The sequence below is a fragment of the Meles meles genome, chromosome 1 (genome assembly GCF_922984935.1).
Source record: "Meles meles chromosome 1, mMelMel3.1 paternal haplotype, whole genome shotgun sequence".
In the NCBI taxonomy this organism is placed as follows: domain Eukaryota; kingdom Metazoa; phylum Chordata; class Mammalia; order Carnivora; family Mustelidae; genus Meles; species Meles meles.
In genome coordinates this window covers 161,543,087-161,567,532 of record NC_060066.1, presented here as the reverse complement: position 1 = coordinate 161,567,532, position 24,446 = coordinate 161,543,087, and the positions used below count along the sequence as shown (strand labels likewise).

The 24,446-nt window shown below is 37.7% G+C and overlaps 1 protein-coding gene across 19 annotated transcripts in view; it reads left to right on the top strand.

The window, feature by feature from the left end:
* MIER1 (MIER1 transcriptional regulator) overlaps window positions 1-11,108 on the top strand; it is a 60,753-nt gene extending 49,645 nt beyond the window's left edge. For 18 of the 19 annotated variants that reach the window (XM_045981568.1, XM_045981559.1, XM_045981548.1 and 15 more), the window contains 3 exons: window positions 3,337-3,464; window positions 7,761-7,900; window positions 10,632-11,108. In XM_045981568.1, the coding sequence (XP_045837524.1) occupies window positions 3,337-3,464; window positions 7,761-7,900; window positions 10,632-10,960 (597 nt within the window). In that variant the 3' untranslated portion in view covers window positions 10,961-11,108. The other variant, XM_045981618.1, reaches the window with a different exon arrangement.
* The last annotated feature ends 13,338 nt before the right edge of the window (window positions 11,109-24,446 follow it).

Sequence of the window (24,446 nt, the reverse complement as noted above, 5' to 3'; positions counted from 1 at the left end):
TATTTTTAGGGAATTATAAACGTGCTTATATTTTCTGGAATCTGTTTACCAAGTGACTTTTCAGTGCATGATATTAGCCTTTAAGAATTGCACTGATAGGGGCGCCTGGGTGGCTCAGTGGTTTAAGCCTCTGCCTTCGGCTCAGGTCATGATCTCAGGGTCCTGGGATCGAGCCCCGCATCGGGCTCTCTGCTCAGTGGGGAGCCTGTTTCTCCCTCTCTCTCTGCCTGCCTCTCTGCCTACTTGTGACCTGTCTCTCTGTCAAATAAATAAATAAAATATTAAAAAAAAAAAAAAAAGAATTGCACTGATAAACGGGCACCTGGGTGACTCAGTTGTTGTGTCTGCCTTCAGCTCAGGTCATGATCCCAGGGTCCCGGGATCGAGCCTCACATTGGGTTCCCTGCTTAGCAGGGAGTCTCCTTCTCCCTCTCCCACTCCCCCTGCTTGTGTTCCCTCTCTCGCTGTCTGTCAAATAAATAAAAATTTTTAAAAATCTTAAAAAAAAAAAAAGAATTGCACTGATACGTTAATCAACTTCTGGGTGGAATCTTTGTATACAGAGTAATCACTTAAAGTTGTTTTCCACAAACTTGTGACAGATTTTTTAAAGGACTGGTCTTTAATCTTGAAACTTCAAAACGTTTTTAATGTGACATTATTTACAATTAAAACATCTTTTACATTTATTTAAGTGCTGAGTGTCTAAAATCAGATACTTAAATTTAATTTGGCTGTAATTAAAATTTAATTTTCCAGAAGAATATCTCAATAAATCAACTTTATTATACATTATAATTTTATAATTTGACAATTTTACTTAACATGATTCATTTATCATTCCATATTAATAATACCAATTATACAGTGTTGGTGTATACCCAAAAGAACTTCATAATTACTTGCATATTTATTTTTAGGTTTAATTCTCTTAAAACTAAAATCAGGTGAGATTTTTAGTAGGAACTGTAGTTATATAGAATAGAAAGATGTGTTGTTTCTGTGGGAAAGTAGAATGTGCAAAATTAAAATCTCAGAGCTTAAATGGAGGAAATTAAGTAATTTCTTGGTTTATATAAATACCACATTTTTAGCAAAAAGAAATGACAAGGAGTGTGGCTTTACATGTTTCCTTAAAGAAAGCACCTAAGTTTTGAGTGATGGCTTGTCTAGGATGGTGTTGGCTGAGTTCTAAGTAGTCTGTCACCACATTCTTCTTTTTATACATCTTGGTGTGATTGGTGTCCACTTAATTTGCTTCAGCACATTTAACAGTATTTTGTGTTCTATAAATAGTTGATTTTAAATCCTGTGAGTTAATTTTTCTTACTTTTATTGTGCATTAACTAGTTTGTTTATTTTATTTGAGAGAGAGAGAGAGTAGGCATGGGGGAGCAGAGAGAGAGAGAGAGAGAATCTTAAGCCGGTTCCACACCTAGTGCAGAGCTTGGCATGGGGCTCGATCCCAAGACCCTGAGATCATCTGAGCTTAAATCAAGAGTCGGATGTTCAACCGACTGAACCACCCAGGTGCCCCTAGCTAATTTATTCTTGATTATCTTGTTGCATTTTGGTATTTGACATCAGACATAATGACTAATAAGAAATTTTGAGTCTTAGTATTGGTATCAGAAATGTATCCTACCTCTTAGTGTTGTGTCCAAATCATCTGATTACTTCAAGCATAGGGAATAGTCTATGAACAGGGTGCATTATACTGATGACTAGACACATAGGTTTCTGATTGTAAAAACAAACAAAAAAAAGGTATTGTTTCATAGTTGAATGGAGCAACATTTTGGGATAAGAGTTTTCTAGCATTCCTAGATTTCCTAGATTAATATAGTGTTTGGACTCAAACACTATATTAACCAAACCATGATGGATTATCTATGGAGGGGACTCTGGGAGTGATAAGCTGATATGATAGCTAGCAGAAGCAAGAACCTCCCCCACACCCCTAGAAATCCCTTTTTTTTAGGGAGTAAAAACTTAATACGTAACTTGAAACAACTAGCCAAAACAGTCTTTTTACGTAATATTGAAACTAAGACCATTTCTTTATAAATATTTGGGATGGTGATGTTTCAGTCGTGTAGAAGTCAACTGACCTATCTATACCAATATACTAGTTACAGTGAACAGAAAGAGGACTATTACTCTTTAAGGAGAATGGTCCAGTGAAAACATTAAGACTTTGTTTTTATACCTGGAATTGAAGTTTGAATCTTAATCATGAGTTCTAGGTTTACTTTACTGAAAATTTTTCATAATATTGTCAACATTGCTTGCCCCCAAAATATCTTTCCAATTTTTGCTTTCAGTAAAGTACAATTGACTTCGCTTATGTCTATATAGAAATAAGATTCTAAAGGAGGGGAAAAAAAAGAGCTTGAGAGGATTACTTAAAAAAGAAAAAAAGCCTTGTTAGCTTTCAGTCTTAAAGCAACATGGGCCAAATTTGTAAAGTGCAAGCATAGGGAAGAAAGAAAAATGTATGTCAAGTAGTGAAATGAGGATGTCATCAAATTGACTTGAGGTGCAGTCAGTCTCACAGGATACCTATTTCGGGATTAGAAATTTATGGCTTAGAGCAATATGGTCTTGCATCCCAGCACTCACAGAGATGGCTTTTTTTTTTTCCTTTTAAATTCCCAGTATTTTTATATACACACACACACACAAACACACCACACACACACCCCCCCACAGCTATCCAAGCTAAGTAGGAAAAAGAGGCAAGTTGTCCACATCATTTGCCAGTCCCATTGGTGCTGAACGTTTATGGAAGGGGAATCATTCATTCATACAAATATAGCACAGTTACTGGAGTAACTTAATAAACAATGAATTAGAATTGGCATTATTACAGTACTTTCCAACTCATTATGGAATAGTCTCAGCCTTTCCAGAAAATAAAATAACTGAGTCTGGATCTCTGGTGGGACTACTAAGAGAATCTTTTAAATGGAATTTTTAAAGGTAGACCCCCTAGGTACTCTGTGAGTAAAAGTATTTGCACACTGTTTATAATATTAATTTTAACTTAAATGACACTTCCAGATATTTTTAATAGAGGAGTGTTTATGATAAATTAATATAGTTCTTTAAAAAGTATAATACTAAATATCTGAAGATTTGTTGCCAGTGTATTATTTCTCTCAATGGGAGTTTGGAAAGTGTGGTTTTTAAGAAAACTGCTGCAGTGTTAATATTTTATATAATGTATTATATATTACTTAAGGTACATACAGATTTGTTTTCAGACCCAGATATTTTTCATGAAATAACTCCTTTAAGGAGGAGATAATTCTTAAAAATAACTGTTTCTTACAGGTTCGAACAAGGTCAGTTGGTGAATGTGTAGCATTCTATTATATGTGGAAAAAATCTGAACGTTACGATTTCTTTGCTCAGCAAACACGATTTGGAAAAAAGAAATATAATCTTCATCCTGGTGTAACGTGAGTGTATTTTTTCTGTTGAGTCCTATATTTTTTGCTCTTGAATTTTTTCTTGAAAATTGTAATTTTTTAGAATCTTTTTCAGTATGATAAAAGTTTACATTTGTTTAAATTTATCCATTTATAGACATATTTTCATAGGAATTTAGACTTTTCAGTATCTTATGAAAGATTATGAACTATAATTAATATTGCTTGAGACAATAAGGCAAATGTAAGAGTATGTTTTCAGGAAATAAAATGGATCATAACAGCTGGTAAAGCATGTTTTTGTTAATTTCTCTTCCATTCAGTATAAGCACATAGTTTTAATCTAATAATACTGTGAGCACAGTGAGAATAGGAAAGAGACTCTTTTCAAAAGCTATATGGCTATCTGCCTAATAAAGGCCCTTTAAAAAGGAATGGAAATTATTGTCTCCTTGTCCAGTCTACTTTTGATCCCAGGAACCAAACCAAGATTTGGGTATAGATGGTATAAAAGGGAAAATATAGAGAGAGAATACATCAGGTCAAACTTCGTTTTCTTTTTTGTTACAAAGTTTTTTTAAAGAGGAAAGAACATGTCCATAGTGACTTTCCTTTTCCCTGATTCCTTGAAACCTTCCCTTAACAGAAATATTTAATAATTAGTCCTGCAACTTTAGTTTACTCCCAGTAAAATAGGGAGTGTGGGTTATTATATGTAGGCTTCATACAAAATGCTTTGTATGCCTGTACCGGTCGTCATGCACCAGAATCTCTTAGCCTCATTCAGTCTAGCTTTGGAAAAATAAACTGTCCCTGCTGCCACTAATAATTTGTTACTTAAATACATCAAGTATTGAATGAACCCTTCGTCTCTCATTGAGGTGCTCTAAAATGCTGATGAATTGCTTAGGTGGAATTAAACTTCACCATTCTGTCCTTGATTATTTCCTGCTGTTTACAGAATAAAAATAATGCTGAGTTGTGACTTCATTTGGTCAGTGTGTACCAGTAAATTTCTTAGGATTGGCCAAATAACTGCCTTTGAAAGATGTGCTTATATGCATATTTGATTGTGCTTTGCAAACTCCTACGCTAGACTGTTTCCTGGTCATGTTCATTTACAGGTGTCTCTTCTGGTCACTTCCTGGAGGATCAAACACTCTAAAATCCAAAGCAAATTTATTTAAAAGAGAATAAATGGGTATGATTGCCCTGGAAATCATTGGACACTGGGCTCTGTGCCTCATCTCCCATTATTCAAAGCTCATGATGGCTAGAGTTGAATTTCATACATAGCATTCCAAATTTGATCTAATTGCTTAATGTTATAAATTTAGAGTTAATTTTTCTCATGATATATTGGTTACATTGAGGTATAATGATGTAGAACTAGATGCAGCTATCTGGTCTTCAGAGTTTATCTTGAAATAGTCAGTTTTCAGGCTATTCTGTAGGGAAAAGCAATAGTAACATCTTTCATTTTTTTCACCCATTTCAGAAATAATGTTCACACACGAACTGCAGGCAATCTGACGTCACCAGCAATAAGAACATAAGAATTGCCATGCTGGGTCAGACCCATGGTTCATCCAGTTTTCTCTTTCAGAAAGCATCACCAAGGGAAGTGTTGTGGGCTGGCTTAGTTGGTCCTCTGTGCTGTCAAGCTCAACAGGTTAGGTAGGGATGTGCTGCCAAACATTTGAGTTTCTCTAATAATCTCTCCATAGCTTCCAGAAACTTTTTGAAGATCCTTATTATCTGTAACCTTGATTCCTCTTAAGGTTAAGTATTCAGTAGGTGGAGTAGCTGCAGTTAAAAGTAATCCCATATCATCTCTTTTCTCATGCTTTACGATTTTACAGTGATCCCTTGGTATAATGGTATGAAGTGAACAAATACAGCTTTTTTCCCCCAGGCGAGAATACTGTGGTTTTGTAGGCATAAGTGTTTTGGTGGTTTTTTTTTTTTTTTTTTAATTGATGGAACTGTAATGTTTTACTCCAATTTATCCCTTTTAGCTGTGCTACATCTTCCATAAGAAGCTGTGACTGGACTATACGTTACTGCCCAAATAGGGAGAAATTATGGTTTTCTATAAACATGAAGATTCTTTTCAGTTTGCTTCCAGGACCTCCTTCTGTTAAGAGTTGCACTTCTAGTGCACAAAACATTCAGTTATTATAAGACAGAAATATGAGTTTTTTCATCTTTTTTTTAGTCAAAATCCATAGTTTAGAGCACATTATCCTGAAAGTTATTTGTTCATTTTTCTGTTACATTTTTACCTTCCATTTGTTCACCAGAATGAAGCACATTAGCCATTTTTATGCCTTACAAACAACCTTTGCAAAGATCTTCCTGCAGATTTTCTCTTAGTCACCACCAGGAAGAACTGGTAGCCGTATGCAAATTAGAGACTTTACTATAGAAGCCTTGCAAATAATTTTTTTTTTTTTTTAAACTAAAAGTTAACCCATCATAATTCTGGTTATCTGAATGCTACTCCAACCTCCTGGATGGCCCACCTGACTCTTCTCCTTCCTTAAGCATTGTAGATGCCATTAATCTTTAGGAAATAATAATTCTTTCACAATATCATTGCCATATCTAGTCAATTTTAGTTTCTTTGCTTGGCTTTTCACATCCCCCATTATCCATCCCTACCATACCAAATTTATTTCCAACAGTTCCTCATCATGTATCATCTGTTCTTACTAGTCTTACCTTCTGAAATCCCTTTGTGTTCATACTCATTTGTGTTTCTGTGTGGTTCCAATTTTTTACATAATTGTTCTAGAATTATGATGCATGGCAAAAAGCTGAAGGGGGGAACTAAAATATCATCAAATTTAATTCCATCTATTTATAGGCATGAAAATAAGGCCTAGAATGGTAAATTGATTAGCTCATGGTTATATACATTTCTTTGATAATGTGTTTTGACTCAGACTGTTGAAAGCTTCAAGTCCCTATATTCATTATATCCCTGTATCCCAGGGGACAGTGTGATCATGTAGTTTGATATTACAGTTACAGTTAATAGTCTGTTGTAGACTATTGCCACAGACTTTTAGTAAAATCCTAAACCTTTCCATTGTTTACTTACAAGCATTTTTACTTACCTGCTCAGAAAGTCTAAGGATTTGTCTTAATATTTCTATTAAAATTATTCTGAGGGAATTTTTTTAGGGGGGGGAATTTTAAAATAATGGCTTTACGGGTTGTTGTTGTGGGGTTTTTTGTTTTGTTTTTTTTTTTTTTAGTTTCTACTCTGTGCCATGCACAACTTAGGCACAGGTGGTGCAGTGGTGAAAAAAAAGACTAAAATTCCTGCCTTTGAGGGATGAGTCCAGCGCTGGTATCAGCAGATTTTCCCCATAAAGAGCTAGAGTAAATATTTTAGGCTTTGCGAGCCTTCGGCCTTTCTTGCAGCCATCCAGCTTTGCTGTTGTGCAAAAGCAGTCATAGATACTATGTAAATGAGTGGATGTGACTCTGTCCCATCAAAATACTATTCACAAAACCAGTGGCCAGCCCATAAGCCATAGTTCGCTGACCTTTATTCTAATGACTTAGTAGCACTTCAGTTTAAAAAAACACTTCCCTGCACACATCTTGTGCAACAACTCTGTGTCATAGATACATACATAATGTTCTAGGTAAAGACACTAGGAAACCTCAGAAGTATTTTAGCCCAGATCTTCTAAACCCAACCCAAAGTCACTTAATACAGCTGTCCTCCCATACCATATAGTTCAGGAATAACTTAGTAACTTAAGGAAGTGAGTTCCCCTCTAATGGTAGGCTGGCAGACTAAGCCAGCAGATAAGCTGAGGAACTTACTAGCCTCTTATAGCTCAGATCTAGCAGAAAGGTAATACAGAAGTTACCCAAGAAAGTTCAGGGAAGTGATTCATTTGTAGGCCCTAATTTGTCTTTCAGGAATTGCTATAGCCATCACATAATCTTTAGGAGCTTTAAAATTTCAATCTGTGTTTGTGCAGAAATTCTTCTCTACTGCTGATTGGCACCATCCCTCTCTTCACTTACAGATCCTCTGATTTTAATTGGGCCACTCTGAGCACTTACCTATAGTTTTAAAAGTTTTAAACCTTCATATAGGTGTCTAAAATTTGCTAGTCTAAAGTCCTTATGCATTTTTCCATTTAAATGTTCAGATGCTGGTGAGGTAGATGAGGCACTGGAATAAATGTAAGTGAAAATTAGGACATATTTGTTAATAAAGCCTTCTAAATTTAACCTCAATTTTAATTTTCAGCTTTTTTTAATATAAGAAAGTAATTATTATTTCACTTAAATTTTAAGGGATTACATGGATCGTCTTCTAGATGAAAGTGAAAGTGCAGCATCTAGTCGAGCACCATCCCCTCCCCCAACTGCCTCAAATAGTAGTAACAGCCAGTCTGAGAAAGAAGATGGCACTATCAGCAATAGTAATCAGAATGGTAAGCAACGAGAAAAGTACTTTCGTTTGTTCATGATGAAGGGCACTTTTAGTAGCCCAGGTAATTTAGTTTTGGCTTGTATTAAACTTCCAATGCAGGTGTTATAAAAATAGTAATTATAAATACCCACAGAATGGGCATACAAATACAACATACATATATACTAACAGAGAATATAAATTGTAAAGAACTGTTGATGTCACTAAAAACTAAGTTTAATAAAAGCAAACCGTCAATAGTGACCATTTCTTTTAAGGAATTTATTCTTTTTGCATAGCATCAATTTTCTTAATAAGTTGGGATGCTTGGATAGAATATTCTTGTTAACTCTTAGACCAAAACACCAGCCATTTAGCCATTTCACATCAGGAGTACACAGGTATTTATGAATTACTTTGAAAGCTGTAACACTTTATCCGGAAAATACTTTAAGCATTTGGTGCAAAGAAGATAACAAGGGCACAGTTTTGAATAGTTTTCTCTCTGATGGCGTAATAACCTTGAAGGATGAAAAAAGATAAAGGAGGTGTCAGGTTCTGCATTAATACTATACAGAAACATTTCTACTTTTATCTCAGTGAGAAAAAAGCATATGAATTCTATTACGTTTGAGGTTCAGTTAATGTTTAAAATATACAGTGGACCAAAGATCACTGTGGTGATAAGGAAGACCTATCAGAGAATTATTTTGATTTCTGCTTTAATTAAAATGGTCTTCCTAAGTAAGACAGTTGCCAAGCAGAGACTAATAAAGGAGAAAAACCAGTGAATTTAGAGATAAGTTCTGCACCTGCATTCAGATATAACCGTCTTATGGGAGGGCCAGTGGAGAGCTAAGCTCCCTGACAGAAACTAGAAGAACAACACTGAACGATTATCCCTTATTCTGACTTTTGGTCTCACAATGGCACTGCTGGAGTGAATATACTTTGTTCATTTGATGACACCTCTCTATTCCCTCACTACTTCCCCCCTAGGAACAAGCCAAACAAACAAAAAAGAGGGCTCAGCAGCCATTTCTTGGTTCTAAACAGGTTCGAGGGCATGTGGTCTAATGCTATCCTGAGATAGAATAAGAAGCTAAGGGTCTGCCCTTGAGACTAGGGCAAGAAGCTCAGGGAAACATATAATTGATACTACTTTATCAAATTCTTTTTGTTTTCTTTTTTTTTTTAATTTTTAAAGGTTTTATTTAAAACAGAGATCACACGTAGGCAGAGAGGCAGGCAGAGAGAGAGGAAGGGAAGCAGGCTCCCAGCTGAGCAGAGAGCCTGATGTAGGGCTCCATCCCAGGACCCTGGGATCATGACCTGAGCCGAAGGCAGAGGTTTTAACCCACTGAGCCACCCAGGTGCCCCTTTGTTTTCTTTTTTAACCATTTGATGAGAATATGCAGTTAACCTAAGGAGGTATTTATAAGTTAGTTATATTCAGTAGCCCAGAAGCCATTCACCTAGGTACCCATAATCAAGATTCCCACGTTTTTTCAAGGAAAGGAAGGAATTCTCCAGTGCAATTTTATTTGTTTCGTAAGGGGCTTAGTGTCTTAAGATCTTATTTTTTTACTTGCTCACAGTTGTCACATAGCTCTTTGGGCTTACTATAGCAGTATAATTTCTTCTGCATCCTGGTGCATAATCCCTGTATGCATTTATGATTTGAGTGCACTTTTGAGTTGGGGACATAGAATATTTTCTTTGACCAAAATGTAACATTTTGAGGCTCATCTTTTATACTGAATATATTTTTCATATAGTTAAAATTTAACTATCTCAGTAGCACATTTTGTATTTACATTAAGTATCCAAAATGGCTAGTTCATTTCGCAGTCAACTCTAAGTGCCTTTTTTACTGTAACTTCTAACAAATAATTACTCTCTTTTCTCAACCTGTTACTGAGGAATTTATGTTTGCTTTTATGACTTTCAAGTGTATGTTTGGACAATGCAAGTGTTAATTTTTGAATATTGTGACAGATTACTTAAATCCATTTAGGTAAATGTGTGATCTTTACCCTTAAAGCACAATACCTTTATTCTTACATTAAGAATAAAAGTCATGGGGGCGCCTGGGTGGCTCAGTGGGTTAAAGCCTCTGCCTTCATCTCAGGTCATGGTCTCAGGGTCCTGGGATCAAGCCCCACATGGGCAGGGTCCCTGCTTCCTCCTGTCTCCCTGCCTGCCCCTCTGACTACTTGTGATCTCTATCAAATAAATAAATAAAATCTTAAAAAAGAATAAAAGTCATGTTATTTTATATGGCAGTAGAAAACTCAAGCTTCTAAAGAATGTTTTTGGTTTTGTTTTTTTTTTACATAGTTTTAGAAAGGTATTACCATTTTGCTAATTTGTGCATATTTTTGCTTTAATTTAGCTTATTTAGACTACTGGACCCAGTGCTTGTTTGTTGTTACATTAACACCAGCATGCTCCTAATATAGGGCAGAATCTGTTCTTAATTCTTTACATTTATTAACTTTTCATAACAAACCTGTAAGGTAAGTCTCTTATTACCCTCACTGTATATGTGGTGAAACTGAGATACAGAGAATGTAAGTAACTTTTGCCCAAGGTGACACACTCAGTAAATAGAGCCAGAGTTCAGACCATATGTACATAGATTAGACACCTCTCATCCTTGATGAAAAGCTGTTTTACAATAGCTGTTTTAGAATATTGTAAAAGTTAGCTTTTTAATACTAGCAGTTTCACTTACGTTTCTTCCAATGTAGGGGTGTCATCTAATGGACCAGGTGAAATGTTGAACAAAGAAGAAATCAAAGTTGAAGGGTTACATGTTAATGGACCAACAGGTGGAAATAAGAGACCACTTCATGCAGATATGGATACTAATGGTTATGAAACAGATAACCGTACCACTGACCCAAAACTTGCCCATATGACTGCAAGAAATGAAAATGATTTTGATGAAAAAAGTGAGAGACCTGCCAAAAGGCGAAGAGTAAACAGCAATGGAAAAGAAAGTCCAGGTTCTTCTGAATTTTTCCAAGAAGCAATGTCACATGGAAAATTTGAAGAACTTGAAAACACAGATGACTAAATTTTAGACTTGTTTTATCTTCTTTGAAGTAAAATCTGGTGTGACTAAAATTTTCAGGGTTGATGGGTTACCTTAAAAAGTTGATTTCCTTGAAGCAGTTGGTTAAAATTTTGAAAATTTGAATTGAGTCCTAACTTTAGTAAATAAGATTTCGTAATTCTGCCCTGTGTAGACTTTTTACTTTAAAAGTGTAAAGAACCCTCTCTTAAGGATATAACAAATAGTATAGTCCAATTTGATTGAACTACGGAAATATCTGTATCTTCTCATTTGATGTATTAATCTTAAAAGGTCACTACAGGTATTTTTTGCTTAGTTTGTTGGCAGAGAAGAAAAAGACCACATTCAAATTTGTTTAACACCAGTTTTTCTGTGTTTCTTGAAATGTCTTTACCTTTTATAAGAGACATTTTTCTCTCCATACAAATCAAGTGTCATTATTAAGGAAACCCTTATGAATCCTGAAAGTTATGCTAGCATGATTTTTTTATATATAGAAGTTTAAAAATAAACCAAGTCAGGTTTGTATATGTAAAATTGTTGACATCAATGATGTCTTTCCATATTCTTATCTGGGCTTAAGAAATACATTCTGTATTTTTCCAGATTCTTTGTAGCCTTTGAAAGATTTTTACAGTACATATGTCTTGACTGAGCTGTCCTTTCTTAATACAAAAGCTTGTATAATTTTCTTAACTTGTACAGTTGGTAAACTTTTATGAGAGGAATTGATATTCTGAGTCTGTCAGCTTTCATTTTATTTTGCTAAGGTTTTTCTAATGAATTTTTAAGTGTTTGTGTAGTAACTAAGTCAAGTTTCTTATACAGGTGGTAAAATCGCATTCATAAAGAATTGTGAAAATTTGTTTTTTCAAATTTCTACTTAGGGACAAATAGTTTGAGAATTTTGAAATTAAGCATGATACCTAGATTACATAGTTTGTTTTGCATTTGCTTTAATTTTCAGAATTATTTTTGAAGCAAGACAAAAGTTTAATGTTGGCTTAAGTGCTTCAATATATCATGCTGACCAGAATCCTGTTCGGTTATTTTTATATGCATTATAAAATTTCCCATTTTTGCATTAACTAAACAGGGGAAAAGGTCAAGCAATATTTAAATGTTGGCACACACAAGGAGTTGGCAGATAATATTGATTTTATGAGGAAAAAGTGATGTGATTTCCAAAATGAAAATAAGATGTACAACCATTGCTCTGTATAATTACAAATAGTATCATCCATTTGCATAGCCTTGCAAGAGTGCCATTTTATTTTTAGTGCAAAATTCTGGTTAAAAATGTAGTTTTCTACAGCTGATAGACCAACCTATATCCAGACTTTTATAAAAGATTATTAACTATTCTTGTTTTTTCACACAGGCATACCCCAAATGCTTCTACTGACTCATTTTCAGCCATCAGTTCAAGAGCCAATGCCTTTTTAAAATAAATCTGTGTTCTTATTTTTAATGGCTCAGCTGTTTCATGCAATTGAGTAAAGGTTTGCACTGAGAAGTTATGATTTAGACCTCACCCCATGAAGTATTACTATAAACATATGTTCAGACTGCTTCCTTCCACCAATGTGAACAACTCTTTTCCCCAAACAGTGTTAAAATGCCACTTTACAACACTTGACTTCATTTAATGCACACTCACTGTTACATACATATCTAGATAAATCAAAGTTTTGGGTGGAAGTGTCGAGAAGCGTGAATTCTTTGTTGCTTTTGTTTTGTTTTACCTACAAAATTAATTTATCCAGAATGGCAGCTTTAGCAGATGGTCACAATCCATTTTCTAAATCAGTTTTTATTACACAAATCCAAAGTATCCTGGCTCCTAGCTCTTTGTCAGAAATGGTCTATAGAAGTGTTTCAAATGAAGAGTGATGCTGTATTTTTAAGTTGCAATACTAAAGACGCTATCTTCACCTTTTTTTAAAGATGCATTTTGTTTGCAGGTTTGTGAAATTCTTGGAAACTAATACCACAGGAACATTTTTAGTACATTCTCAGGCATGTTTGCAAAATATGGCACATGTATACATCTTAGGAAGTTTTACTTTTCTTAATCTTATCTTTTTAAAGTATGCCTAATGAAAGACATTCCACTATTATAATACATAATGCTCAGCTTTTTGTAAAGAAATACTTAATTGTATTTTGTGTTTATACAGGTATTTCACACAGTACTTTGTTCTTCATAATGCAGCCACTATAACTTGATAAGTCATTGCACTACTTTAAAATTTTTAGTAATATCATGAATTTAATTTGCTTGAAGATTTAGTACATTTCATAACTCTTGAACTCTTAACAAACTGCATTGGGAAAAGAAGATAGTTTCCCCCACCCCATGCCCATCCTCAGCAAAGCACTATCATTTTCATCTGAAATGGTATTGTTTCATAATGTGTTTTCAAATAGAGTTCAGAATCTGCAACTCAGTTCAACACAAGTCTGTTGAGCTTTAAGATGTATTTGAATATTTAAATAGGCATTTAAAATTATGAATTAGATGTTTTTAAGTTTATGCATAGTAATTTTGCACTGTAAAATAATTCCCTTTTCCCATTCCCTGTCTGCTATTCTGAATATGCTTATTAAAATATTTTTTTAAACATACTTGTCTACATAATACTGTGTGAATGATTTTCATTAGATCGATTCACTAGGTTTTAGTTACAGATTTTAAGTTTGCATAATACATAATGTTCACAATGCAAATATGCATAATCTCTGTTCCTTCTCCTAGATATATCCCATGAACTAGTGTTTGAGTGGCTTCTGGTCCCTTTCACTTCATCTTGGGTGATGTATTTTTGTTTCCTCCAGAGAGATCCTTTGGTCTGTGGACCTCTATTACCCAATTTTCTTTCTCTAAACTATATAATTACAAATTTTCCGTATCTTTTGTAGTGCGGTTCATATATAATATTTTGTAAAACACTATTGTCACAATACTTACTTTTCTCTAAACGGAAAATTAAGAGTGGGCATTTTCTAAGTGAGGGTTGGTGAATTTCCATAGAGGAGGTGTATGCTGATGATCCTGGAGGTGTGTGACTGACACTGGCTCTGTATCACTGCCAAGTGCTAAAACACAAGCTTCCCATACCTAATTCATAGTCATGAAAACTGACATGGTGCAAAATCATATGTGGGGAAGAACAAGAATTTCTAAATTTTAAGACTTTTATTCTAAAAATGACCTTTTTCTTTCTGTATTAAATAATTCCACTGATTAATTTTTTAAATCATAAAATCAGGCCTTCAATAATCAGGTTTATCCTTTGCAATATCTTATAGGGTCATCCCCCCAAGTCATGGGCTGATGGAGTAGCCTAATTTTCTAATATCAGTTTTCCATAACCTCATTTATTAAGTGCCCTTAGTATAACTGCTGACATCTTTTGACATCTGTAAGTACATGAGTTTTCCTTTTGACCATGATTTTTTTTATCTTCACTTATTTTCACACTAGTTCTTATGACTTATTTAGGATGTATGATATGCTTAAAATGTCATTTTTCTTGCTGTTAAGAAATGTGAGCACCATCTTAATGGCTACCTATTCTGTGAAGGACACTGAAGAACTGCCACATAAACTGGAGCTGAACTCCATTGTCTGTGCAAATTGATGGTAAAGGCTTCTTCACACTGAAACGTCAGCAGGGATGAGTCTACATATATCCTCTTACCAGCCAGTATTTGGGCCTATGCTTGTACAGCTACTGTGCTTGGCCTCTGGCTTCGGAGACATGCAGCACATTCTCTTCATCGAAGAGACGGCGTTCGTTAGCAGGTAAGAGCTGTGGGTAGAAGTGTATGCTTAGCACGGAGGATACAAAAGGAAAGAAACTAAGTACGATATGAAGGAAACCATTTACTAGGCTTTGTGCCACAGAATCTAAATAAGATCTTCCTTGAGCTTAATATTTTGGTTAGAAATTAAGCAACATGAAATATAGGTACAATTTCCCCAAGACCTTTTATTTTTAACGTTCACTGCAGGACTAATTATAATGGCTGTGACTCATCCTGTTTCTCACTCCTGTCCAGGGAGTGCTACTGTAAGAGTAGGGAGTCTCCTGATTTCCTAAAGTTTGGGAAAAGGGACGGAGAACTAATGCAAATTTGGCCGGCTTCTAAAACATGCACTCTCTGCTGTTAACACTAGCATGAATGCTTAACTGTAGCATGGGCTAATTATGTCTTTCTATACACCAGCTAGAACCCAAGAGAGTTCAGGGGGTTCTAAAATACATAGTTTTGCTCAGGACTATACACTTAAAATTTTTTTTTGAGGGGAGGTGGGGAAGGCCAGAGGGAAAGGAGAGAAAATCTACACCCAGTGCTGGGCTTGATCTCAGGATCCTGAGGTCATGACCTGATCCAAAATCCACTTAACTGACTGAACCACCCACACGCCCCTGCACTTAAATTTTTTAAAGAGAACAGAGGCAATCTGGATCCCTGAAGTGGTTTCTCCCAGAACTGTAAGGGATCCAGAGAGTGGCATCACGCTAACTTGAGCCACCATAAATTCCTGACCAAAAAGAAAATCAAGATCTAGTGAAAGAGTTTGCTCCCAAAAGGGACTTTTTAATACTTGACGACTCCTCTGGCAGTAGTTGTGCTTTAGCTGAGTGAACAGAAGGACGTGTTCCGGCTAGGAGCTCGTGCCAGGCATTCTGAGTATGGCCATTCCATTAGTCCCTTCCGCACATACAGTTGTGGTTGGTGGAAATTCATTTGGATGACAGGTTATTCCAGACAGCCTGCATTATGAACTTCATGAACAGCTTTGCCGTGTGGCCTCTCTGCTGGGTCTGTCACGGTTTGCATTTGTCTGCCGGTGTTTGGTAGACGGGAACTTGCACTTAGAAACACAGTATAAACACCTGAACTCTGCCCATCTGTAAAGTAAGGATGAAACTTGGCCAGTATCACAGGGCTGTGTTTGGATTTGAAAATCATATGTAAGAAAGAAAAAAAAATCACACATAAATCTCGCTAGAGAGCCCTAAGTAAAGATCCAGTAGTAGTAGCAGTAAATGTCTACAGTCCCTTATCTAAAATTCTTGTGGCCAGAATTTTTTAGATTTTAGAGAAGTACTATGTTTTAAAGAACATCCATAGTCAGGTCTAGAACCTATGGTAATAAACCCTTTTGTCCACCATAAAATGTATTCATATTCACACACATTCCAGGTCAGATACTGCTACTAAATGAGTTTGAGAACAAACTTAAGAAAAAGCTTAGATTTCAGAATCACACACTTAGAGTAGCCTTCAGATTTTGCTAGCACTCACTTGGCAGCTGAGTCCAATTTCCTCTACTTGCTATGTAACTGGCAAGGAGACCTGTAAATAGAAAGCCAGACATAAACCAGCAGGTGTGTTCTGATATGTACGCAGCTCCAGCAGAACCCTGCAGACCCTGGGACTTCTAAAGCGCCAACAAGTACCCTGTAAATGAAGCAACTAGTGAGAGGAGCCTGCCAAAGTCCAGATGTGACCTGGAGCCTCCCACACAGTCCCCTCATTTCACAGAAGGGGAAAACCTAAGACCCAAAATGGAAAAAGGATTTGTCTGACAACCTCAGACTCAGCTACTTAGGGAAGGTCCAATTCCTCCGTCCATTTCCTCCATGGTACTTACTAGTTTATAATTCCGTATTCATGGCTAGAGCCTGGGTCTTGACCCTTGAGCTCAACCCTTGAGCTTGAGCATTGGCCCATCAGTCCCCTTTGTCCATGGAAGTGAATTACTACCCACCCTTTAGCCAACCCATCATTGTGGCTAGGGAAGTGGCTGTCATAAGGCGGCAGCTCTTTCTGGATTCATTTGGCTTCAGCAGTTGGGGAAGAGGCATTTCCTCAAAAGGAGCATGTGTTGGTCACGGAGAAAGGTTCGTTTAGGAGCGAAAACAAGCCTACTGCCGGTACTATCATATGCCATTAATGAGACTGTTACATGCACTGTGCTAAACACTCATTATAAACCAATCCTCACAACATTACAGATTTTTACAAGTGGAGAAACTCAGCTGTCTTGGGAAGTTGAAAGACACACTTTCCAAAGGTCTGCCATCTGTTCACCTAGTTTGCTGAGTTTGATCGTTGTGTTCAGGGAAGGTGTGTGTTGCGGGGCAGAAAGCAGATGTTATTTGCAGACAACCTGTTCTGCCCTTTTTTCCCTTCAAGTCTGAATTCTGGAAAGGAGAAATTCCCCCAAATTGGGAAAAAGCTGGTCAGTAGGTTCTGAAGAATAGTTAGAATGTGAGTTCTTTCTCTAGCAAGACCTCAGAGGAATGGTTGCAGGGGGTGTAGGGCATGCTGGACTCTAGGCATTGAGACCTTCTGGTAGTAGCAAGCATCACTGTCAAAGTTTGGAATCTGCAGTGCCACTTGCCTTCCAAAGGATACCATGGAGATAGTCAATTAAGTAAGAACCTAAGCAGTGACCATCAAGGACTAAAGAAGATACCTCTTCTATCTTCCAGGCACTGTGCAATTCCTTTTTTTTTTTTTTTTTTAAGATTTTATTTATTTGACAGTCAGAGATCACAAGTAGGCAGAGAGCAGGCAGAGAGAGAGGAGGAAGCAGGCTCCCCGCTGAGCAGAGAGCCCGATGTGGGGCTCGATCCCACATCGACCCTGGGATCATGACCTGAGCCGAAGGCAGAGGCCTTAACCCACTGAGCCACCCAGGCGCCCCTGTGCAATTCCCTTTAATCTGGGTTAATCTTAGGGAAGGATCAGGATTAAATTACCTGCCAGGTGGTAAGAAGGGAACTTAATCTAATTAAATTTATAAGAATTGAGTAATTTGATGTTTCCTCCATACTCAAATATTACACTGCACTGCTTGTTCTAGAAGATTCTACAGACTCAGAGCAAAAGGTAGGCCAGACAGGAAGGCAAACTTATATTCTGTAAAGAAAATACTTTTTCACAATCACCACTTGTTCAATAATGGAAACTTTCTGTGTCTGTTTCCTTACCTCTAAAATAAGGATAATAAAACTTAACTTTAAAGGACTGTTTAAGGGATTAAACTGTATCAATATATGTAAGGTGCTAAGAAAAAATTGCCTAGCTAGCAGGTAGCAAATGCTTAGTAAAATTTTTTTTACCGTGGCATAGCAAGTGTTGTTTGGTATACTTCAAACACTACCTTTTTGGAAAACATTGGAAACCCAAGTTAAATACCTTTAAAATACTCATCTTTGGTCTCCTGGAGTTCAGATAATCCGTCTCCCTGAGTATCATAGACTTAGGCAAAAGGCAAATTCACCACAACCTTAATTGTAAACAAAAATTAGAAACTGATTTCATGATCACCAGTTAATTCTACCTCCTAAAATAACTCAATGTTTATTCTCTGCTTTCACAACTACACTTCAGGACCCATCATTTCTCACAAGGACTGTACAGCAATTTTCTGTAGCTGATGTATTAATCTGAACAGTCCTCTGCCTTTCTTTGCCCCCTCCCCAACCTGACAGTAATCTGCACAGCATCTTCAGTGATCCTGTTAGTGTGCAAATCTGACGTACAGCAGTTCCTTCGTTTAGGCACACCAACAGCCAAAGCTGTTGTAGGCCAAAGCTGCCTGGCGACTTTTTTCTTTTGTTCTAATTTGAATGCCTTTAAGCGGTAGGTACCACAGGTTCTACCACTAATTACTGTATGTGTTGATTGCATTCATTCAGATTCACACTTTTTACCTGCCTGTAAGATATGAATTTGTCAACTCCTGACCTACAATCCCAGTAATGCAACTGGCATGATCTTTCTAAGATGAAGATGAGGCCATATTTCTGCTGTGCTATGTTTACAAAATATAGCCATTAATCGGCTACTCTTTGTCTTCATGTGTTCATTCAGTAAATATTTATGGTGTACCCGCAGTGTGCCCAGCACTGTTGTTTCTAGGTAACAGGGATACTGCAGTGAACAGAACAGACCAACATCTGTGCCTTCACAAAGCTTAAATTTCATCAAAAGGGACAGGTGCCACAGAGATAAAACACAAGAGAGGAATAGGGACAACGGTGGGGTGCAATTTCAGATAGGCTGGTGGGGGAAGGCCCGCGGATGTGAGGGCATCTGCTATAAAGACCAAGGGGGATGCATCCCAGACAGAAGCAGATACAGTGGCTAGAATGCTAGAGGGCTGTCCCTTCCAGTATCTCCTCGCCTGCTTACTAGTTGTCCTTCAGGAATCAGCTCAAATGTCATTTCTCCGAGGAACTTCTTTCTACCCTTCTCAGGATAATAGTCCTCTTATACGTTTTTATATCTCAGATAGTTTCATCATTCTGTCGTCACTTGTAGAGATTGTTCTCAAGAGAATACACTGGAAAAAATTACCTGAAGGATAAGCACACATAATGAGGCATTCCTGATGAAATTCTCCTCTGGCATTCTAATATAGGGATGTTATCTGGAATTCTTTGGGAAGAAAAGATTTTAGAATTTAAGTCCACATTTAAACTTATCAGCTGACGGAGGCTGCACAAACTCCTTAGCTTTGCCTAAACCACTATTTGTGCAATAGTAAAGTGTTGTAATTTGAAAAGATAGGGTGAAGGTCTAACTCCATGAAAACACAGTAGACCCTCAGTAAATTGGTTTCCATGCAAACTGCTTTCCATCATCTATTCCCCCAATGGCCACTGCTGCCACAAGAGGGCCCCATCAGTAAGGCTGGAAAGGCCTGTCTGCTTTACCCTTGCAGTTAACCAGCTACCAGCTCATGTCCAAAGCTTTAAATCCATGGTGTATGAACTGTGAAGGAAGAATGGCATTCGACAGGCATACAGGGATGATGAGTTTGGTACCACCAACAGACTCGGAAAGACAAGAACCTAGTGTGCTGGTAAAGACCAAAGGTGTTTCAAGCCCAGCTGACAGATCTGAATGTGGGTTTCACAACCACACTGGACAATTTACCTTACTCAGCTCCGTCTGTTAAATATGGTTTTGCTGGGTCTCTCCTAGGGGCTGGCTGCCAGCCCCAGGAACTCAGTCTAGCTTGATGAATGGGTGAACAATTGCTGTGATGAGAGCTGCAGGGAAGTCCTGGGTGTACCCAGTAACTGCTCACCTGCTACGGACACATGAAGGTACCAGCTCTGTGCTCTGCTCCTCTCAGCAGTGCCTCTTGTCCGGTGCTCCCCAGTAATGTCAGCTTTGTGCGTGGAAGGCAAGGTGAGACAAGAAACCAGCCAAAGGACTGAATGAAAGAGCATTTATCTCACAAATTATAAAGTCAAATTCTACAAGGATTTTTAGAACTTGATTAAAATGTGCCTTAAGGGCAGTCTCTTCAGCAAACGATGTCAGTAAAGCTACATGCAGGAGAATGGAGTTAGACCCTTTATACCATATACAAAAACTAAAAATGGATATAGGACTTAAATGTAAGATGTAAAATTACAAAACTCTTAGGGGCACCTGGGTGGCTCAGTGGGTTAAGCCTCTGCCTTCAGCTCAGGTCATGATCTCAGGGTCCTGGGATCGAGCCCCACATCAGGCTCTCTGCTCAGCGGGGAACCTGCTTCCTCCTCTCTCTCTGCCTGCCTCTCTGCTTACTCTTGATCTCTCTCTCTGTCAAATAAATAAATAAATCTTTAAAAAAAAATTACAAAACTCTTAGAAGAAAATATAGGGGGAAAACTTCATGACAGTGGATTAGACCATTACCTCTTGGATATAACACCAAAAGCATAGTCAACAAACACAAAAACATAAACTGCACTACATCAAAATTTAAAACCGCATCAAAGGACATAAGAATGAAAATGCAACCTACAGAGTAGAAAAAAATACTCGCAGACAATGTATTTTATAAGGAGTTGAAACTTAGAACATATAAAGAATGACACAACAAAAAAAATCCAACAATAAAATGGACTTGAATAGACATTTCTCCAGAGAAAGTATATAAATGGCCAACATGCATACGAAAAGATGCTCAGTGCCACTAATCATTAGGAAAATACAAGTCAAAATCACCATATGATCACCTCACACACAGTAGGCTGGCTACTTTCAGTAAAACAAAGTAAGTCTTAACAAGGATGTGACGAAATTGGGACCGTTGTACACACTGGTTAAAATGTAAAATGCTGGGGGCACCTGGGTGGCTCAGTGGGTTAAGCCTCTGCCTTCGGCTCAGATCATGATCCCAGAGTCCTGGGATCGAGCCCCGCATGGGGCTCACTGCTCAGCAGGGAATCTGCTTCCTCCTCTCTCTCTCTCTCTCTCTGCCTACTTGTGATCCCTGTCAAATAAATAAATAAAATCTTTAAAAAAAATTTTTTTTTAAATGTACAATGCCGCAACCACAATATAAAACAGTATGGCAGTTCCTCAAAAAAATAAAAATAGAATGACCAGATGACCCAGCAATTTCAAAAGAATTGAGAGCACCTTTGCACAGACCTCTACAGATTTTGTGTTCTCCCCACCTAAAATTTGTGTGTTAAAAGCCTGTTCCCCAGTGTGATGGTATTTCGAGATGGGCCTTTGGGAGGTAATTAGGTCATTAGGGTAGAGCCCTCACAGGATTAGTATCTTTTTATAAGAACAGGCAAGACAAAACTTCCTCTCTGCTCTCCCCTCAGGTGAGGATAAGAGAAGACGGATATCCCACAAACCAGGAAGCAGGATCTGACTAGACGTCAGATCTGCCAGCACCTTGATCTTGAGCTTGCCAGCCTCTAGAACTGTGAGAATAAACGTTTGTTGTCTAAGCCACCCATTCTATAGTAATTTGTTACAGCAAACTGCTTGAGACACCCCGTGTTTGCAGTATTATGTACAATGCCAAGGGTGGAAGCAGTCCAGTGTGTCCATCAAGAGATGGAATGGCTAAATGTGCTATATACATACAATGGAATATTATTCAGCCTTAAAAGGAAAAAAAATGTAACAGCAGACTATAACATGGATGGACCTCAAGGACATTATGTTATGGGAAAGAAGCCAGGAGCAAAAAGACAACTACTGTATGATTTCACTTATATGAGGTTATCTAGAGTAGTCAAATTCATAGACCGTAGAATTGTGGTTGCCAGGGCCTGGAAAAAAGGGGGACATGGGGAGCTGTTTAATGGTTATGAATTTCAGTTTTCTAAGATGAAAAAGTTCTAGAGACTGGTTGTACAACAATGTGAATATACTTAATACTACTGAGCTGTACACTTAAAAATGATGAAGATGGTAAATTTTAGGCTTATAGCTATTTTGCCAGTTTGCTTTTAAGCCTTAACATACTCCTAATTCTGTTGAGTTTGCCTGTACCAAAATGCCTCTCTTGAGTGTTGTTTTATTTTAGGGTTATTTCCTGGTCAAGCTACTTAGAGGCTTCGACACCAGATTAAGCAGATGAAATACTTTAGAAGTAGAAAGACTAACATTTCTTTCTTTTGAATTTAGCACAAGTATGCCAGAGACACTGGGTATTTAATCGTATGCGCTATTCATACAAAATACTTGTAATACTTGTACAGTTATAAAGGAAAAATCCCTCCTGTGTCTTCTCTCAGTACTCTGCTATGTACCAAGCAAATCCACAACACCGGCTGCGTCAGCTACAACCCAATCCTGACACTGTCTGTGTGGAGTTAGCATCAGGTCCTGTAGTTCCCACAAGACTCACAGGCTCAGTCTCGCATGACTATTACCGCCCCCTCCCCACCCTCTTCCAAGCAAATCCCAAGTCCAGGTGGTTAACCTGAGCATCTGGCCAACCAGCTATTAACCAGAGGTTCCCAGGACCTGCTTAGGTTTGAATACTGTGTTTGAGGAGCTCACAGGACTCAGGAGAAGAGTTTATTTATTAAATTACACTTTTTTACAAAAGGATATATCTCAAGAAGAGCCAAATGGAAGAGATGCAATGGGCAAGTTATGTGGGAAGGGGCGCGGAGCTTTCCGGCCCTGTCTGGGAGCACCACCCTCCCAACACCTCCACACGTTCAGCAGCCTGGAAGCTGTCCAAATCTTGTAGTTCAGGGATTTTTATGGAACCTTCCTTATATTGACATGATTGATTAAATCACTGGCCATCAGTGACTGATTTAACCTCCAGTTTCTCTCCCCTTCACCTAGTAGGGTAGGGGGGGCAGCCTGAAAGTTGCCAACACAAATCACTATGGTTGCTTCCCTTCACAACCAGCTCCTGCCCATCCTTTCAGGTTCTCCAAAGGTCACCTCATTAAAAACTCAGATGCAGTTGGTTGAAAGAAGCTCATTATGAATAACAAAAGACTCCCATTTCATCTTTATGGCTACGGAACTGTTTCAACTTTCAACAACTCAGAACAAAAATTTAAACGCTATAGGAATATCTTTTGTTATAAAGCACAAGGGTTTTAGGAACTGTGTGCCAGGAACAGGAATAAAAGCCAGATACAAATTTCTCTCATAAGTCACAATATCACGATGACAAACTGTATAACAAGGTTTCAGTCAACTGGATGCCATCCTCTTAAATGTGGGCAGACCTCTGGCTCCTTGCATGCACTTAGAAAGGAATGTTAATACATGTGTTCAGGAAAAAGTATTTATTTGACACCTTTACAAAAATATTTAGGCACATAATTTTCATGTTTATGTCACCTGATTTACATATCTCAATCCTTAGTACCTTTTAAAACACTAAAACGGTCATTTCGTAAATAGGATCTGTAGTGAAAAATACTGTGATAAGCCAACATTTGTAGACAAAAATCAGTTGATCAGCATGACAAAGAAATATTTATGAACAAAATAATCTCTAAAAACATTTTTGTGAGTTAATAAATCTAACCAGTAGATTTCTTTTTAAAAAGTAATTCAAAAAGAAAGTTTAAAAAAACCCACCAGAGAGTGTCTCTTCTTACCGTAACGAAGTGGCGCCCTCACGCAAGGCCTAGCAGACCAGTTCAGAACACAGTCGTGGCGCCAGAGGCTCCCAAACCCCAACCACCGGGAGCGGCACCGACTCAGAGGCAGTGCGGAGCCAGCGCGTTTCACTCGGAAAAGGGAAGAAGGAATGTCTGGCCTGTGGAGCCTGTAGAGGAGCTACACCTTAAGGAGACAAACTGGGAGAGCGTAACCAGCACCACCATTCTGAGGTGAAGACAGAAAATCATTCTTTCTTTTGAAATTCACCACCAAAAGAAAAGCAACTCTGTTCTTTTTTTAAAAACAGGTGGAATGACCTGCATCACATAATGGCCACAATTATATCCAGTAGGTACTTAACAAAACAAAACAAAAACAAAAACAGAACTGTTATTTAAACATTCCAGAGGCAACAGAGTGCGGGATCACGTTTTTCAAGAAATAGACCCACTGCCCAGGCCTCCAGCGTTTAAGGAGCAGAGATGAAGTACCTAGTTTGCCTACAGTCTCCCCATGATGTCATGACATAATGACACTTGCTGGGCGCCTCATATGTATGAAGCATCGTGCTGAATAG